The sequence below is a fragment of the Pristiophorus japonicus genome, chromosome 1 (genome assembly GCF_044704955.1).
Source record: "Pristiophorus japonicus isolate sPriJap1 chromosome 1, sPriJap1.hap1, whole genome shotgun sequence".
Classification (NCBI taxonomy): domain Eukaryota; kingdom Metazoa; phylum Chordata; class Chondrichthyes; family Pristiophoridae; genus Pristiophorus; species Pristiophorus japonicus.
Window position 1 is genome coordinate 228696767 of NC_091977.1, and position 20287 is coordinate 228717053.

Sequence of the window (20287 nt, forward strand, 5' to 3'; positions counted from 1 at the left end):
TGTTAAATCTCGTCGTCAATGTCTTCTCGCGTTTATAAGAGGCTCCCGAGGTATGGGAAATGATCCACGTTGTCCAGGGCCGCGCCGTTGAACTTGACTGGGTGGGGGGCGGGGGCTGGAGGACCTTTGTCTTACGGATGTTTAGCGTAAGACCCATGCTTTCGTATGCCTCACTAAATACGTTGACTATTACTTGGAGTTCAACCTCTGAATGTGCACAGACGCAGGCATCGTCCACATACTGCAGCTCAATGACAGAGGTTGGGGTGGTCTTGGACCTGGCCTGGAGTCGACGAAGGTTGAACAGGTTCCCACTGGTTCTGTAGTTTAGTTCCACTCCAGCGGGGAGCTTGTTGACTGTGAGGTGGAGCATTGCAGCGAGGAAGATTGAGAAGAGGGTTGGGGCGATGACACAACCCTGTTTGACCCCGGTCCGGATGTGGAACAGTAACAACAGCAGCAAAGAAAGGCTGCACCCATCTCTCCTCCACCTTATTTGAAGACTGCCTGCTGCGCTTAGTCTTGTTGAGTCCAACCCTGCCCGCAGGTGGTAGCGCAGCGTTTCTCGGGTTGGTACCAAGCTTATTCTTTCGAATAAAGCGCACTTCTTGGGGGGGGGGGGGGGGCAGGCAGTAATGTGGAAGGCCCGGTTTGGTCTGGGGAAAGGGAGTGGGAGTGGCAGTTGATTCTGTCAATGGGCGCAGCATCTGGGCGTGTTCCCTTATTGCAGCAGCTGACTCCAACATTCCCTCCCTCATGTTGACCAACAGTGTTTTAACTATCTACAACATTCCCTTCCTCATGTTCACTGACAGCGCATCAGCTACCTGCGACATTCCCTCCCTCATGTTCCTGGAAAGTGTTCCCATTTCTCGAGAGAGTGTTGTTACTTCTCCCGACAGTCCCGATACCTCATTACCCACCCCACTAATGGTGTCCAGGAGTGATTGGGTAAGGTCAATGCTCTCCGCACTCAATGACATAATCTGAACCACATCTGTTACATCCTGCACCGCAGGAGAGCGCTGTCGAGCTCTTCTTCCCCTCCTCACCCTGGGTGTGCCTCGCTGCATCCCACTGGGATCCGCAGCCTCGGACAGTGGGGCCCTGGGTGTGGCTCGCTGCACCCCACTGGGACCTGCAGCCTCGGACAGTGGGGCCCTGGGTGTGCCTCGCTGCACCCCACTGGAATCCCCAGCCTCGGATTGTGAGAAACCATGGAATGTCCCAGCACTTGTACCACTCAGGAAAGGGCTTGGCATCTCAATGGGCAGCACCTGCACCTCCCCAGAGTGAGTACAACAGTGTGGGCTTCATCCATCACCTCCCCCTCACACCATGCTCTTGGTCTGGAAGGTGGGATTGGAAGATGTTCTCCTCTTCAGGCTCGTCCGCGTCTGAATCTTCTTCTGCAACGGCTTCAGCCTCATCAGGGTTGGCCTCAAGTTCTGCAAAATATAACAGAACAGACAAATGTTTAGCAGCAGAGGAGGGGGCAGGGTGGGTGACATGAGTAGACTCACACAGCACAGACCAGGCAGCAGGCTGATTTGAAGGACCACGATGAATGATAGCACATTGCATTAACCGAAGCGTAGCTGAAGGAGACAGCCCCATGAACCGAAGCATGGTTAGCCCACACAGTATTTAACATTTAGCAAAGCCAGACTGTGGAATTTGCAGGACTTACCCTCTCCCTCGAGTGTGGGCCCAGCTTGTGCAGTGGTGGTTGCTTTTCTCCAGGCAGGACCCATCAAAGCAGTACCCTCTCTCCCAAGGGTGTCAGTGGGTGCAGATTTGACGGGCCTCCTCCTGTTTGAGTTCTTTCCGTTTTATTGTGTGTCACCTTCCTCTGCAAAGATGAAAATATAACTTTTTAGAGAGGGTGCCTTTCTGCTGGGTGGTACATATACAGATGGTCACATTTACAATTGCAATTCCATTGAATAAATGAAAATATTACTTACACTACTTGACGTAGGTCCTGCCACTTCTTTTTGCAATCTTCTGTAAGTTGGTTCCAGCATTTCTTCATTTCTTTTGGTGAAACTTTTATGTGACCTCTGCTGGTGTCCAGCTCGTGCCATCTGGCCTCGATTACAGTAACTAGTGCCTCCACTTCATCCTGTAAGAAATTCTTGGTCCTTGCACCACGTCGCATCTTGTATTGCAGCTCCTATTTTTCCACTGAGAATTAAAGTTCTCACACACAACTGGCTCTTTGAGAATGGCGAATGCAGACCGGGAGCTGTACTGGGCATGCGTGTCCATAGCAGTCATGTCAAAAACTTTCTTTTTTTCGCACAGAAGGGGGGGGGGCATCGTTTTTTTTTGGCACAGACTTTAGGCTCCACCCCTTGAAGCTAAAGGACAGGCTGCGCTGCGCCGATTTCAAAAAACAGAACAGGGAAACTTGCTAGTTATTTTTTTGGAGTAGTCGGGGCCCAAAAAAACCGGACGTAACTCTTGCAGTACGCCAAAAAACGGCATTGGGAAAATTGAGCTCAATGATACTAGTTTTACTATCAGTAACATTAACATAGATAAGCATATTGTTTTAGAAAGAATCAAGAACTTAAAAATAGATAAGAACAGCAGGGCCGGATGATATCCACCCGCGGATCCTCCGAGAGATGGGCCATGTGCTGTGCGAGCCCCGGGCCTGTATTTTTAATAGCTCACTGCACTCTGGAATGGTTCCTACAGATTAGGAGGCTAATATAGTTCCCATTTTTAAAAAAGGAGACAAGGTAGACCCGGGTAACTATAGGCCCATCAGTTTAACATCAGTAATAGGGAAGATGCTTGAAAGAATCATAAGGGTAGCAATGTATGAATACTTAGATAGGGTGGGACATATTCGGGACACCAAATATGGCTTCATAAAAAAAAAGGTCATGTCTCACAAATTTAATTGTATTTTTTGAAGAAGTTACAAAGTTGGTGGATGAGAGAAGCCCAGTAGACATTGTCTACTTAGATTTCCAAAAAGCTTTGACAAGGTACCGCACAAGAGGCTTCTCTATAAGATCGGGGCCTTTGCTATTAGTAGAAATATATTGAGCTGGATACAGAACTGGCTGGCAGGATGCAGGCAAAGAGTAGTTATAGATGGATTTGGATCGGTTTGGAGACCGGTCACCAGTGGTGTCCTGCAGGGATCAGTGTTGGGACCCGTTGCTTTTTACTATTTTTATTAATGATCTGGATTCAAGGGTTGGCGGCACAATTTGCAAATTTGCAGATGATACCAAATCTGTGCGAGTGCCAGAACTGTAGAAGAGGCTCGTCTGATTCAAGCAGATCTTAATGTGTTGGGAGGCTGGGCTCATGACTAGAACATGATGTATAATTTAGATAGGTGCAGTGTTATGCATGTGGGCAGGGCAAATGGTCAACATTCATACACCCTCCAGGGAAAGGCATTAAAGATGGTGGAGCTAGAAAGAGATTTGGGTATTCTAGTGCATACATCCTTAAAGGTACATGAGCAATGCCGTGCAGCGATAGCTAGAGCAAATAGGGTGTTGGGGTGTATCCATAGGACAATTGAGTATAAAACGAGGCGTACTGTTTTGTCCTTGTACAAGACCTTAGTCAGGCACACTTAGAATACTGTGCCCAGTTTTGGTCTCCTCACATGGTGGGTGATATTGAGGCTCTGGAAAAGATGCAGAAGAGGGCCACTAGACTAATTCAAAGTCTAAAGCAGCTTAAGTTAGGTTAAAAGAGTTGGGACTCTTTACCTTAGAGCAGCGTAGACTTAGGGGGCAAGATATGACTGAGGTTTATAAGATAATGAAGGGATTAGACAGTGTTCCAGCTGACCATTTATTTCAACTAAATAGGTTAAACATAGAAATCCACAGCGCAGAAGGAGGCCATTTCAGCCCATCGCGTCTGCGCTGGCCGACAAAGAGCCACACGGGCCTTGGTCAGCAGCCCTGAAGGTTACCTATAAACCTATGAACAATGGCAGAAAGGTAAAGAGCACCCAGCCCAACCAGTCCGCCTCACACAACTGCGACACCCCTTGCACCGAAACATTCTACATACCACCCCAACCGGAGCCATGTGATCTCCTGGGAGAGGAAAAAATCAGATAAAAACCCAGGCCAATTGGGGAAAAGAAAATCTGGGAAAATTCCTCTACGATCCATCCTGGCCGTATTCTATTCCCTGCAGTACTTACCATCGTATCTGCGCCAGCCAACAAGAGGTTATCCAGTCTAATCCCACTTACCAGCTCTAGGTCCATAACCCTGCAGGTTACGACATTTTAAGTGCCCATCCAAGCACCTTTTAAATGTGGTGAGGGTTTCTGCATCCACCACCCTTCCAGGCAGCAAGTTCCAGACCTGCACAACCCTCTGCGTGAAGAAGCCCCCCCCATCAAATCCCCTTTGAACCTTCCACCAACCACCTGAAAACTATGCCCCCTCGTAATTGATCCCTCCACCAAAGGAAATAGGCCCTTGCTATCCACTATATCCAGGCCCCTCAAAATTTTGTACACCTCAATGAGGTCTCCTCTCAACCTCCTCTGTTCCAATGAGAACAAACTCAGCCTATCCTAGCTGTCATAGCTAAGATTCTCCATTCCAGGCAGCATCCTAGTAAATCTCCTCTGCACCCTCTAGCGCAATCACGTCCTTCCTATAATATGGTGACCAGAACTGTACACAGTACTCCAGCTGTGGCCTAATCAAAGTATTATACAATTTAAGCATAACCTCCCTGCTCTTGTATTCTATGCCTCGGCCAATAAAGGCAAGCATTCCGTATGTCTTCTTAACCACCTTATCCACCTGGCCTGCTTCTTTCAGGGATCTGTGGACAAGCACTCCAAGGTCCCTTTGTTCATCTACACTATTAAGTGGCCTACCACTTAATGTGTATACCTTTCCTTATTAGCCCTCCCAAAGTGCATTACCTCACATTTCTCCGAATTAAATTCCATTTGCCACTTCTCTGCCCAGCTGACCAGAAGATTGTTATCCTCCTGCAGTCCATGACTTTCCTCTTCATTATCAACCACATAGACAATTTTAGTATTATCTGCAAACTTCTTAATCATACTCCCAATATTCAAATCTAGATCATTGATTATATACCACAAAAAGAAAGGGTCCAGTACTGAGCCCTGCGGAACCCCACTGGAAACATCCTTCCAGTCACAAAAACATCCATCAACCATTACCCTTTGCTTCCTATCGCCAAGCCAATTTTGGATCCAACTTGCCACTTTGCCCTGGATCCCATGGGCTTTAACACTCATGACCAGTCTACCATGTGGGACCTTATCAAAAGCTTTGCTAAAGTCCATATACACTACATTATATGCACTACCTTCATCGACCCTCTTAGTTACCTCTTCAAAAAATTCCATCAGGTTAGTCAAACACAATCTTCCCTTAATATATCCGTGCTGACTGTCCTTAATTAATCCTTGCCTTTCCAAATGTAGATTTATCCTGTCTTTCAGGATATTTTCCAATAATTTTCCCACCACTGAGGTTAGGCTGACCGGCCTGTAGTTACACAGCCTATCCCTTTCTCCCTTCTTAAACAAGGGTACCACATTAACAGTCCTTCAATCTTCCGGCACCATGTCCAAATCCAAAGAGGACTGGAAAATGATGGTCAAGGCCTCTGCTATTTCCTCTTTTACATCGCTCAACAGCCTGGGATGCATGTCATCCGGGCCTGGGGACTTATCTACTTTCAGAGCTGCTAAACCCCTTAATACTTCCTCTCTCACTATGTTTATTTCATCCAGAATTTCACACCTCCTTGATAGCAGTATTTGCATTGCCCCGTTCCTTTGTGAAAACAGACGCAAAGTATTCATTAAGAAGCATACCAACATCTTCTGCCTCCACACAAAGATTACCCTCATGGTCTCTAATAAGCCCCACCCTTTCTTTAGTTACCCTCTTGCTCTTAATATATTTATAGAACATCTTTGGGTTTTCCTTAATTTTACTAGTGAATAATTTTTCATGCTCTCTCTTACAGTCCTAATATCCGTTTTAATTTTACCTCTTAACTTTCTATATTTCTCCAAAGATTCTACAGTATTTAGCCATCGGTATATGACATAAGCGTCCCTTTTTTCCTTTATCCTCCCCTGTAAGTCCCTAGACATCCAGGGGGCTCTAGAATTGTTATTCCCACACTTTTTCTTTAAGGGCACATGTTTGACCTGAGCCTTCCAGATCCCCTCCTTGAATGCCTCCCACTGTTCCGACACTGATTTACCCACAAGTAGCTGTTTCCAGTCCATTGTGGCCAAATCACTCCTCAACTTAACAAAAAGTTAGCTTTTCCCCAATTTGGGACTTTTATTCCAGGTCTATCCTTGTGTTTATCCATAACTAACTTGAATCTGACTGAATTGTGATCACTGGCACCCAAGTGCTCTCCCACTAATACCCCTTCAATCTGCCCAGCTTCATTCTCCAAAACTAAATCCAAAACCGCCCCTCTTGTGTTGGGCTTGTTATATACTGATTAAAAAAGTTCTCTTGAATGCATTTTAAGAATTCCGCACCCTCTATACCCTTCACACTATATTTGTCCCAATCAATATTAAGAGTGTTAAAATCCCCTACTATTACTGCCCTATGGTTTTTGGACTCAACAGCAATTTGCCTACATACTTGCTCTTCTATCTCCCTCTCACTGTTTGGGGGTCTATAATACAAGCCCAGCAGTGTGATCACCCCTTTTATTTTTAAATTTGACCCATATGGCCTCATTTGATGATCCCGCTAACATATCATCCCTCCTCACCGCTGTAACAGGTCCTTTAATCAATACCGTGAACCCCACCACCACCACCTTTCTCACCCCGCTCTCTGTCTTGTCTAAAAATCTTGTAACCAGGAATATTGATCTGCCAAACCTACCCCTCTTTCAGCCATGTCTCTGTAATGGCTATAATGTCATACTCCCAAGTTAAGCAGGACTAGGGGGCACAAATTTAAGTTGTATAAGGCTAGATCTGGGTTAGATGTCAGGAGGTGGTTCTTTTCAGAAAATAGACAACCTCTGGAACAAGCTGCCCTCTCATGTGGTGGATGTAGATTCACTGAACTCCTTCAAACAAAAGCTGGATTTGTTTCTGGCTGCGGTGGAGATTAACTCTGACAGAAGGTAGGTACTGCAGGGAATTTAATGGCCAGAGTGATCTCCTGGACTAGTTTTGATCGCCTAGATGGGTCAGAGGGGAATTTCCCAGATTTCTTTTCCCAAATTGGCGTTGTCCTGCCTCTCCCAGGAGATCACATGGTCTCAGAGTTTTGGGTGGGGTGGAGTGTATAAGTTGTGAAAGACAAGGCATCGCAATTAGGTGGGACAGGCTTGATGGATCAGATGGTCTTTACCTGTCCGTCACTGTTCATAACAGAAAGAGAGAGGGAAAGAAAGATTGGATTGAAAGAGAGAGAGAGAGAGAGAGACACAGAAAGGAAAAAAGGGAAAAAAAAGATAAAATTAAACATTTTAATTTTTAAAAATCTCAAAAAAGAATTTACCACCTGCAGGAATGAGAACAAACAGTTTAAATGTTTCCCTTTCTGTTGAGAGCTTGATTGCCATTGTAATAATAATAATTTTTGTGCCATAAAAAAGGTATTTACGCTCTTAATTACCAGCCCTAACTTTCTGCGGCGAGTTCTTAAAAATGACGGAAGGTTGAGGGCACGTTACCGTTTGTGGGAAGTAATCGGAGGAGCAGTGTAAAGTGACCAGAGAGTTCTGGAGATTCACAACTCACGGCTTATCTCTTCATCCCCTGAACTCGCTGGCCAGCACGATTTGGCCCAAAGTGCTTCATATCCCAGCGTTACCACTCACCTCGATAAGCAAATGTTTACAAAAAAAAATACTTTTAAAAAAGAAATTTAAAAAAAGTTATTAGACCAATTTCTAGAAATGTCCTTGCCCTGTTATAGTATATAGCAACTTAAGAGATTTTAGAACTGCAAACTTTCTCTATAGATACGTGAATCAAACCACAGCTTACTTATTAAAGTTTATAAGATACAGAAAGGTTTCCTCTGGTGCACGACCGTTCCAGTGAATTGTGTAGCTTTTCTGGAGCATCACGACAGGCTGGTATTGCTGGAAATCTGCTCGATGATTGATCCCTCGTAGGGTCATAGGATGTTTGGAGTATTCATCTCTTACAATGGTCATGGTTAGATTTTGGGGACGACGGGTCTGTATATAAACCTGGAACAACAGTTACAGTATCACTACACAGCGATTAACCCGATGGCCAGGTACTTCAGTGGCTTAACTCATTGTCCTATCAATTCCAAGTCCTTTTCCATGTGCACAAGATGCAGTGGTCCTTCCTCTAGGCTACGTGTCAGCTGTGGCTCAGTGGGTAGCACTCGGGCCCGAGTCAGAAAGTTGTGGGTTTAAGCCCCACTCCAGACACTTGAGCATAAAATCTAGACTGATACTCACTCACAGTGCAGTACTGATGGAGTATTCAGATGAGATGTTAAACCGAGACCCTGCCTGACCTCTCGGATGGACATATAAGATCCCATGGCCACTATTTCAAAGAATTTCTCCCTGGTGTCCTGGGCCAATATTTATCCCTCAACCAACATCACTGAAAAACAGATCATTTGGTCACTGTCACTTTGCTGCTATTTGTGGGATCTTGCTGTTTGCCAATTAGCTGCCACGTTTCCTGTTTTACAACAGTGACTACACTTTAAAAAGTACTTCATTGGCTGTAAAGTGCTTCGGGACGTCCTGAGGTTGTGAAAGGCACTATATAAATATTAGACACGTCTTTCTTCCTTCTTAAACACGAGCTTAGTCAATCTCAACATACAAGCTCACTGCACAAAACTTTCGTCAGTAACTAACTGAAATAATGTTATTCCTCTAAAGTTGGAGTTAAGGCACATTGTTGGGGCAAAGTAGAGGGAGCTTCACTCTGCCCCTAGCCATGCTGTGTCTGTCCGATACCGACAGTGGGGACCAAAAAGGATAAAGGTTCCCATTCCCCATTCGTAACTTTGATAAGCAGAAGTTATTGCATTTTGCACGCCAATTAAATCTGATCAGACGTCTTGCCCAAGGGTATCCGTCATGATATTTCAGTCTTGCATCAACCAAGCACTATGTCTTGGAGAGTCCATATGCAATCCACTGGGGAACTCTTTCAGCTGTTCTTGATTTGGGAAAATTGAAGTAATCAATATGAATCAGCGCCAACAAGATTTCTAAATCAAAACCAATCCAGATTTTAATAACTATATAGGAAAAAGAGCGCAACAGTCAATTTAGTTACGTTAATAAATCAGTCGAAACAAGAACTGTGAGATCTTTTAAATGTGCCCTGCCTATTCAATCAGTTCTCTGGATTTAATGTTTTTAAAAAACAAAAAAATAAATCAAACTGTCATCTGTTGAAAATATTGCAACACATTAAGGCAGCGGAATCTCATTCCACTTATAAATCCTTGGAACTGTTAATCTGCGGAAAGGCAAGATGCCATCCTGTGGAATAGACACCTGTGTTAAGCCATTAATAGTTGAATCAAAAGGATTTCCCTGTATCCTAATACAAGTGACTGTATCTGACTCGAGATGCACAGCTTATATCTGGTAAGCTACAAATATGCTAATCTGATCTAACTACTAAGCAGATATAGCTTTAACTCACTGGGTAGCACTCTCGCCTCTTTGTCATAAGGTCATGGGTTCAAGACTCACTCCAGAGACCTGAGCACAAAATCTAGGCCGACACTCCCAGTGCAGTACTGAAGGAGTGCTGCACTGTTGGATGTGCTGTCTTTTGGATGAGACGTTAAACCGAGGCACTGTCTGTGTCTTAGGTGGATGTAAAAGATCCAATGGGCACTATTTCGAAGAAGAGCAGGGGAGTTATCTCTGGTGTCCTGGTCCATATTTATCGCTCAACCAACATCACTAAAAAAAGAACAGATAATCTGGCCATTATCACATTGCTGTTTGTGGGAGTTCGCTGTGTGCAAATTGGCTGCTGTGTTTTCTACATCACAACAGTGACTACACTTCAAAGGTACTTCATGTGCTTTTGGGGCATCCTGAGGTTGTGAAATGCGCTTTGAAATATACTTTTTAAGTGATTCTTCTCTTGCCCTCAGTTTCTTCTTACCTGAGCATACTTTCCACTGCAAACTGATCCAAACCAGGCCGTGACATTCTTGCAGCTGGGATGTTGGATCAGGAAGTTGTCCATGCGGCCCACGTACGTGTCCCTGTAGCCCGTTACGGAGCCGTCGATATCGTGGAACACGGCATTCTTGTCACCGTCGAGATCGCAGCCCTCAAACCACAGGCCCGGTTTGCCAAAGAAAACGTTCAAGGACACCTGAGCAGTAAACACAATTACATAATGTTACTTTTTTTTTAATTCATTCACGGAATATAGACGTTGCTGACACAGCCAGCATTTAGTGCCCATCCCTAATTGCCCTTAACTGAGTGGTTTCCCATTTCAGAGGGCAGTCAACTACATTGCTGTGGGTCTGGAGTCACATGTAGGCCAAAACAGCAGATTTCCATCCCTAAAGGACATTAGTGAACCCAATACAACAATCTGGTAGTTTCATGGTCACCATTACTGATACTAGCTTTTTATTCCAGATTCATTTTTATTAACTGAATTAAAATTCCCCAGCTACCACCAGCCCTCTGGGTTACTCGTCCAGTAACATAACCACTATGCCACCATTTCCTTACTGATGTAAGCAACACATCTGAGCATCAAACACGGCTCAGTGGGTAGCTCTCTCTCCTCTGAACCAGAAGGTTGGGGGTTCGAACGCCACTCCAGAGACTTGAGCACAAAATCTAGGACTGACACTCCAGTGGAGTACTGAGGAAGCGCTGCACTGTCGGAGGTGTCGTCTTTCTTTAAGATAATTGGCAAAAGAACCTGAAGGAAGATGAGAATTTTTTTTTTTTTTTTTTTTAAAACACAGCATGTTGTGATCTGGAATGCGCTGCCTGAAAGGGCGGTGGAAGCAGATTCAATTGTAACTTTCAAAAGAGCCGGCACAAGCACCATGGGCCAAATGGGCCTTCTGAGCTGTATGATTCTATGATCTAAAAGCTATTTCATACATGTTCTCATTCAAAATTGCACCAGTAGATGCCCAGTTGGTTAATACACTGCCCAGTGTGGAGTAGAGCCGCACAGAATAGAAGATGCCAAGATTGGTGTTTGGTCTACACCGAGTTAGCTGATCTTATTTTGGCCAATAGCGTGGGAAGGGGTGAAAGCAGGGCTACATTTGGTTTCTGTGTCCCAGGACTGGTGTGGGGGATTATATTAAAACAGCCATCTGCCAATGTTCACTCCTCACCTCTATTGAATAACCTTTGCTCCAGAGATATGAGCACACAATCGAGGCTGATAACCAGTGCAGTAGCAAGGGAGTGTCGCACTGTCAGAGGTGCCATCTTTCGGATGAGACGTTTAACCAAGGTACCCCCCCCCCTCCTACTTCCCCACCGTCTGCCTTCTCTGGGTTTTCAGCTGGAAGACATGTTCGCCCGTGAATGTCACACCAAAAACCAGATTCAGACTCAGCGACAACGACCTCCGTGCTGGATTGACCTGCTAACACTCACCATCTAGGATGGCTACCTGGTTGAGGTACTGGAGGGAGGCTGGAGTCCATGGATGCTTTACTCCAGGATTGAATCAGCACCTTCCCGGAGAGGTGAGGAGGAGCGAAAACAGGGAATCAAAAAAAAATCTAAATAATAAACACGGCATACAGTGGAAAAACAAGCAAACTGCATTTATGTAGCAACCATCACAAAAGAATGATAATCGGAGCTTCTCATATTCATAAACCACAAGGCAATCAGTGAACATTCAAAGGGAGTTGCACAATCACACAACACCCCACCCCAGCTCATACATCTTTACGTGTGAATAATTAAGTACTGATCATCATAATGTGTCCCACAACCCTCCGAGATTTCTGTGCTTCTCAAATTCTGGCCTCTTGCGTAACCCCATTTTCCATCGCTCCACAACTGGCGGCCATGCCTCCAGCTGCCTAGGTCCTAAGCTCTGGAATTCCCTCCGCCTTTCTCTCCTCCTTGAAGACATTCCCTAAAACCTACCTTTTTGATCAAGCACCTGTCATATCTCGTTATGTGGCTCGGTGTCAAATTCTGTTCGAGAACGATCCTGTGAAGCGCCTTGGGATGTTTTACCATGTTAAAGGCGCTATATAAATGCAAGTTGTTATTAGTAAAGTTATGGTCCAGTAATCTGACTTATAATAGTTATAATATTCTCCAATATTCCAAAGAATTTTATACCATGCATGCATATTACATTACAGCAAATAACAAGATGGACATACATCTTTGCCAAACTTCACCAGAGAGAAACTGTTCTTGGGAGTCAGTTGCCATGGGTTCTTCAGAAAGAATCCTACAGCGCTGGTGAATCGGACTGGAGTTGCCATATAGTTTCGGAAGGTTGTCTTGGTAACGTGAATAGGCCCATCATAAATCTGAAATCCCCGAATGGGGAAAGTCCTGTTTTAAAGCCACAAGAAAAGGATAAATAAAACTTCTCTAACATGGACAACAACTTGATTTATATAGCACCTTTAACGTAATAAAATGTCCCAAGGTGCTTCACAGCAGCGTAATCAAACAAAGTTCGATACCGAAGGAGATATTAGAACAGGTGACCAAAAGCTTGGTCAAAGAGATGGGTTTTAAGGACCGACTTAAAAAAGGAAAGAGAGATAGAGAGGCGATTCCAGAGCTAGAGCCTAGGCTGATGGCTCGGCCGCCAATGGTGCAGCGATTAGAATCGGGGATGCTCAAGAGGCCAGAATTGGAGGAGCGCAGAGATCTCTGAGGGTTGTGGGGCTGGAGATTACAGATATAGGGAGGGGCGAGGCCATGGAGGGATTTTAAAACAAGGGTGAGAATTTTTAAATCAAGGCATTGCTTAACCGGGAGCCAATGTAGGTCAGCGAGCACAGGGGTGATGGGTGAGCAGGACTGGGTGCGAGTTAGGATACGGGCAGCAGCAGAGATAAAAAACAGTTTACAGGTAATAAGTTTTGCAACAGAAATGTGGAAGCTGCATTTGTTAGTAAGTGCAGAGAGAGCCCAAGAATATCAAAAGAGGAAGAAAAACCAAAGATGAAATCTTCAATCAACGGGCTGATATCGGTTCATTAAAACTTGCATGCAAACTACTGCGTCTTTAAAGAACTGAAAGAAACACGATTTCCATGGGCTATGGAAGGAGACTCGAGAGCTAACAGATAGTGATTCAGCGATTGCACCGTGAGAGGAATGGAGGTTGCATCCAATGATGGAATGCAAACTGAAGAAGATTGATAAATGAAAACTATTTTAATGAAGAACTGAGGGAATAGATAGGTTTCACAAGGATTAGCAGGCAGGATGTTGGAGCAGCATGCTGAACATGGGGTGGGAGGCAGTGGCATGCGAAGTTACACCATGCTAGGTTGGGAAAGGCTGGATAGACCAGCTCTTCTTTTCTTGTCCTTCTGTTTTGTATGTTACTCAGGTCCTGGGGAGAAACTTTGGAATTTTTCGCTTGGGCATTTCTAAAAATTTCACAAAATTTCAGCATCATACAGGAGAGATCATGGACCAAAGTTGCTGTCCATCCGAAACAGGGCGCACCTCCTGATTTTTAAGTGCTCTGGCTGCCCCAATGCATGAGGCGGACAATCCGCGTAAATTCAGCTCTTTGTTTTTTTTTAAGCGGGGCAGATGTGGTGTCACCAGCGGGGCGGAAGTGCGGGCCGGTCGGAGCGGCCGTCGCTCCGAGTCATCAGCGCCACGCTGACGTGTCACAACATCCTTTCCCTTCAGTTAGAGGAGGGCCGCTGCGAACTCTGCGGCCACTTTAGTGGCAAACACCAGAGAGGTACCCAAGCTGGGGTACCGGGTTGCCTGCTGGTGGCCTGACCGAACCTGTGGGCACCACTGTCGGGCCGACCTGGCAGTCGGCTGACAATTGGAATAAAATGGCGGCCGCGGCAGTGCGACCTCCCCTTCAAGAAGCTTCCCAACTGGAAAAAGCTATCAGTGGCACCGACCAGCTCCCAATCCGCAATATCTCACGCGGGTCAGAAAGGGGGTCATCGCCGGTCGGTAAGGGGTCGACAACATGGGCGAAGCAGAGATGTTCTCCGCCAGGAAAATCCACGAGGGCAATTTTCAAAATGGCGGCCCCTCCACGCCGACCAACGGTGAGTGCTTACTGCCCATGGCTGCTGCTTTCAGGCGGCCACAGCTCTTATTGAAAGGGGCGATTTCAGCCCCCATAGCCCTTAAACATAAAAAAAAATGTAAATGTACCGTCACCCATTCCATGTACTGTATAGCGACACACGTAATGTAATTTGTTGAATGTACTACAATGTATCCCGTATTGTACCGAATTGTACTTGAAATGAAAAGCAAGGGAAATGTATCGAACGGAGCTGCCGTCAGCTCCCAAATGTAGTGTATGGGATTGCTGACCGCAGCTAAATGTACTGAACTGCTTTTGAATGTACTGTACAAATTTTTATATGAATAAAGTATATTTTGAAATTAAAAAAAACATCAATCCCACCAGACAACATGGCAACAGGAGAAGGCCACTCAGAACCTTAAACCTGTTCGGCCATTCAATGAAATCATGACTGATCTGTATCTCAACTCCATCTACCCACCTTGGCCCCATATGCCTCAATACCTTTGGCTAGCAAAAATCGATCGATCTCAGATTTACAATTATTAATTGAGCGAGCATCTACTGCTTTTTGTGGTAGAGAGTTCCACACGTCTACCACCCTTTGCATCTAGAAGTGTTTCCTAACTTCTCTCCTGAATGGCATGACTCCCCCACCATCGGAAAATCCTATAAACTTTAATCAATCAAATCACCCCTTAACCTTCTATATTCCAGGAAATACAAGCCTAGATCTGTTGTGTCATGCATCAGCCATTATTTATACAACAAGATATGCCCATAGGGCTCAGAACCTTACTTGTCTCTTGGTAGAGTGCGATTTTTTCCATCTACCCCACCAACACCCCAGTACTTGTTTTGGCCTCCTTGAGATCCATAATTCTTGCTCTCTCCAACAAACAAGGATTCTGAGATTTCTTGACTTGAACCTTCATCCTTTGGGAAGCTTCCGTCACTGTGTAGAAATAATTGCTTGTTAGAAAACAGACGAGAACATAACCCTTCCAATGCTTTTGTCAGCTTAACACTAAATCCCATGAATAACATACAAAAGGGTTAATCATCCACTACAAAGGGACATGGAGAAAGTAGGTAGGTGGGATTGACCAATTAAGAACAAACAGCACATTCCTGTCCCTAAAATAATTAGCATACAGTCCCCACCTTTATAGCAGACGTGAACATGCAAACAAGATTCGCCCACTATATGCGATGGCCTGTGTAGTTTGGTCGGGGTACATGCGAACAGGAGGAGGCCATTCAGCTCCTCAAGCCTATTCTGCCATTCAATTAGATCATGGCATGTTTAAAATCATGAAAGGTTAAGATAGAATAAATAAAGAGAAACAGTTTCCATTAGTTGAAGGGTTGATAACGAGTGGACCTAGATTTAAGGCAATTGGCAAAAGAAGCAGAGGCAACCCGAGGTAAAATCTTTTTGTACGTAATGAGTGCTTAGGATTTGGAATGCACTGCGCGATAGGGTGGTGGATACAGATTCCATAGTAGTTTTCAAAAGGGAATGGGATAAATACTTGGAAGTAGAAAAAATTGCAGGAACATGGGGAAAGAGCTGGGGAGTGAGACGAACTGGATTTCTCTTCGAAAGATCCATCGAATGGCTTCCTTCTGTGCGATTCTATGGCTGATCTGTATCTTAACTCCATCTACCCGCCTTGGTTCCGTAACCCTTAGTGCCTTTTACTGACAAAAATCTATAAATCTCAGTTTTGACATTTTCAATTGACCCCCATCCTCAACAGCGTTTTGGGGAACAGAGCTGCCAATTTCCATTACATTTTGTGTGAAGAGGGTAGTTCCAGGTTACTGTACCAGGATTGTGTGAAGAGGGTAGTTCCAGGTTACTGTACCAGGATTGTGTGAAGAGGGTAGTTCCAGGTTACTATACCAGGATTGTGTGAAGAGGGTAGTTCCAGGTTACTGTACCAGGATTGTGTGAAGAGGGTAGTTCCAGGTTACTGTACCAGGATTGTGTGAAGAGGGTAGTTCCAGGTTACTGTACCAGGATTGTGTGAAGAGGGTAGTTCCAGGTTACTATACCAGGATTGTGTGAAGAGGGTAGTTCCAGGTTACTATACCAGGATTGTGTGAAGGAAGTAGTTCCAGGTTACTGTACCAGGATTGTGTGAAGGAGGTAGTTCCAGGTTACTGTACCAGGATTGTGTGAAGAGGGTAGTTCCAGGTTACTATACCAGGATTGTGTGAAGAGGGTAGTTCCAGGTTACTGTACCAGGATTGTGAGAAGAGGGTAGTTCCAGGTTACTGTACCAGGATTGTGTGAAGAGGGTAGTTCCAGGTTACTTTACCAGGATTGTGTGAAGAGGGTAGTTCCAGGTTACTATACCAGGATTGTGTGAAGGAGGTAGTTCCAGGTTACTGTACCAGGATTGTGTGAAGGAGGTAGTTCCAGGTTACTGTACCAGGATTGTGTGAAGAGGGTAGTTCCAGGTTACTATACCAGGATTGTGTGAAGAGGGTAGTTCCAGGTTACTGGACCAGGATTGTGTGAAGGAGGTAGTTCCAGGTTACTATACCAGGATTGTGTGAAGAGGGTAGTTCCAGGTTACTATACCAGGATTGTGTGAAGAGGGTAGTTCCAGGTTACTGTACCAGGATTGTGTGAAGGAGGTAGTTCCAGGTTACTGTACCAGGATTGTGTGAAGAGGGTAGTTCCAGGTTACTGTACCAGGATTGTGTGAAGAGGGTAGTTCCAGGTTACTATACCAGGATTGTGTGAAGAGGGTAGTTCCAGGTTACTATACCAGGATTGTGTGAAGAAGGTAGTTCCAGGTTACTATACCAGGATTGTGTGAAGAGGGTAGTTCCAGGTTACTATACCAGGATTGTGTGAAGAAGGTAGTTCCAGGTTACTATACCAGGATTGTGTGAAGGAGGTAGTTCCAGGTTACTATACCAGGATTGTGTGAAGGAGGTAGTTCCAGGTTACTATACCAGGATTGTGTGAAGAGGGTAGTTCCAGGTTACTATACCAGGATTGTGCGAAGAAGGTAGTTCCAGGTTACTATACCAGGATTGTGTGAAGAGGGTAGTTCCAGGTTACTATACCAGGATTGTGTGAAGAAGGTAGTTCCAGGTTAATATACCAGGATTGTGTGAAGGAGGTAGTTCCAGGTTACTATACCAGGATTGTGTGAAGGAGGTAGTTCCAGGTTACTGTACCAGGATTGTGTGAAGGAGGTAGTTCCAGGTTACTGTACCAGGATTGTGTGAAGAAGGTAGTTCCAGGTTACTATACCAGGATTGTGTGAAGGAGGTAGTTCCAGGTTACTATACCAGGATTGTGTGAAGAGGGTAGTTCCAGGTTACTGTACCAGGATTGTGTGAAGAGGGTAGTTCCAGGTTACTGTACCAGCATTGTGTGAAGGAGGTAGTTCCAGGTTACTATACCAGGATTGTGTGAAGAGGGTAGTTCCAGGTTACTATACCAGGATTGTGTGAAGGAGGTAGTTCCAGGTTACTGTACCAGGATTGTGTGAAGAGGGTAGTTCCAGGTTACTATACCAGGATTGTGTGAAGAGGGTAGTTCCAGGTTACTGTACCAGGATTATGTGAAGGAGGTAGTTCCAGGTTACTATACCAGGATTGTGTGAAGAGGGTAGTTCCAGGTTACTATACCAGGATTGTGTGAAGAGGGTAGTTCCAGGTTACTATACCAGGATTGTGTGAAGGAGGTAGTTCCAGGTTACTGTACCAGGATTGTGTGAAGAGGGTAGTTCCAGGTTACTGTACCAGGATTGTGTGAAGAGGGTAGTTCCAGGTTACTGTACCAGGATTGTGTGAAGAGGGTAGTTCCAGGTTACTGTACCAGGATCGTGTGAAGAGGGTAGTTCCAGGTTACTATACCAGGATTGTGTGAAGAGGGTAGTTCCAGGTTACTGTACCAGGATTGTGTGAAGAGGGTAGTTCCAGGTTACTATACCAGGATTGTGTGAAGAGGGTAGTTCCAGGTTACTATACCAGGATTGTGTGAAGAGGGTAGTTCCAGGTTACTATACCAGGATTGTGTGAAGAGGGTAGTTCCAGGTTACTATACCAGGATTGTGTGAAGAGGGTAGTTCCAGGTTACTATACCAGGATTGTGTGAAGAAGGTAGTTCCAGGTTACTGTACCAGGATTGTGTGAAGAGGGTAGTTCCAGGTTACTATACCAGGATTGTGTGAAGAGGGTAGTTCCAGGTTACTGTACCAGGATTGTGTGAAGAGGGTAGTTCCAGGTTACTGTACCAGGATTGTGTGAAGAGGGTAGTTCCAGGTTACTGTACCAGGATTGTGTGAAGAGGGTAGTTCCAGGTTACTGTACCAGGATTGTGTGAAGAGGGTAGTTCCAGGTTACTCTACCAGGATTGTGTGAAGAGGGTAGTTCCAGGTTACTGTACCAGGATTGTGTGAAGAGGGTAGTTCCAGGTTACTATACCAGGATTGTGTGAAGAGGGTAGTTCCAGGTTACTATACCAGGATTGTGTGAAGAGGGTAGTTCCAGGTTACTATACCAGGATTGTGTGAAGAGGGTAGTTCCAGGTTACTATACCAGGATTGTGTGAAGGAGGTAGTTCCAGGTTACTATACCAGGATTGTGTGAAGGAGGTAGTTCCAGGTTACTATACCAGGATTGTGTGAAGAGGGTAGTTCCAGGTTACTATACCAGGATTGTGTGAAGGAGGTAGTTCCAGGTTACTATACCAGGATTGTGTGAAGGAGGTAGTTCCAGGTTACTATACCAGGATTGTGTGAAGAGGGTAGTTCCAGGTTACTATACCAGGATTGTGTGAAGGAGGTAGTTCCAGGTTACTATACCAGGATTGTGTGAAGAGGATAGTTCCAGGTTACTGTACCAGGATTGTGTGAAGAGGGTAGTTCCAGGTTACTGTACCAGCATTGTGTGAAGAGGGCAGTTCCAGGTTACTATACCAGGATTGTGTGAAGGAGGTAGTTCCAGGTTACTGTACCAGGATTGTGTGAAGAGGGTAGTTCCAGGTTACTATACCAGGATTGTGTGAAGAGGGTAGTTCCAGGTTACTGTACCAGGATTGTGTGAAGGAGGTAGTTCCAGGTTACTATACCAGGATTGTGTGAAGAGGGTAGTTCCAGGTTACTATACCAGGATTGTGTGAAGAGGGTAGTTCCAGGTTACTATACCAGGATTGTGTGAAGAGGGTAGTTCCAGGTTACTATACCAGGATTGTGTGAAGGAGGTAGTTCCAGGTTACTGTACCAGGATCGTGTGAAGAGGGTAGTTCCAGGTTACTATACCAGGATTGTGTGAAGAGGGTAGTTCCAGGTTACTGTACCAGGATTGTGTGAAGAGGGTAGTTCCAGGTTACTATACCAGGATTGTGTGAAGAGGGTAGTTCCAGGTTACTGTACCAGGATTGTGTGAAGAGGGTAGTTCCAGGTTACTGTACCAGGATTGTGTGAAGAGGGTAGTTCCAGGTTACTATACCAGGATTGTGTGAAGAGGGTAGTTCCAGGTTACTGTACCAGGATTGTGTGAAGAGGGTAGTTCCAGGTTACTATACCAGGATTGTGTGAAGAGGGTAGTTCCAGGTTACTATACCAGGATTGTGTGAAGGAGGTAGTTCCAGGTTACTGTACCAGGATCGTGTGAAGAGGGTAGTTCCAGGTTACTGTACCAGGATTGTGTGAAGAGGGTAGTTCCAGGTTACTGTACCAGGATTGTGTGAAGAGGGTAGTTCCAGGTTACTATACCAGGATTGTGTGAAGAGGGTAGTTCCAGGTTACTGTACCAGGATTGTGTGAAGAGGGTACTTCCAGGTTACTGTACCAGGATTGTGTGAAGAGGGTAGTTCCAGGTTACTGTACCAGGATTGTGTGAAGAGGGTAGTTCCAGGTTACTGTACCAGGATTGTGTGAAGAGGGTAGTTCCAGGTTACTATACCAGGATTGTGTGAAGAGGGTAGTTCCAGGTTACTGTACCAGGATTGTGTGAAGAGGGTAGTTCCAGGTTACTGTACCAGGA

General features: G+C 45.1%; 1 protein-coding gene across 3 annotated transcripts in view; it reads right to left on the reverse strand.

The window, feature by feature from the left end:
* Positions 1–20287, reverse strand: part of cemip2 (cell migration inducing hyaluronidase 2) — a 166173-nt gene that overhangs the window by 39988 nt on the left and 105898 nt on the right. For all 3 annotated transcript variants that reach the window (XM_070887505.1, XM_070887497.1, XM_070887515.1), the window contains exons 15-18: positions 15069–15224; positions 12399–12576; positions 10169–10384; positions 8030–8238 (exon numbers count right to left, since the gene is read on the reverse strand). In XM_070887505.1, the coding sequence (XP_070743606.1) occupies positions 8030–8238; positions 10169–10384; positions 12399–12576; positions 15069–15224 (759 nt within the window). The remainder of the gene's footprint in view (positions 1–8029; positions 8239–10168; positions 10385–12398; positions 12577–15068; positions 15225–20287) is intronic.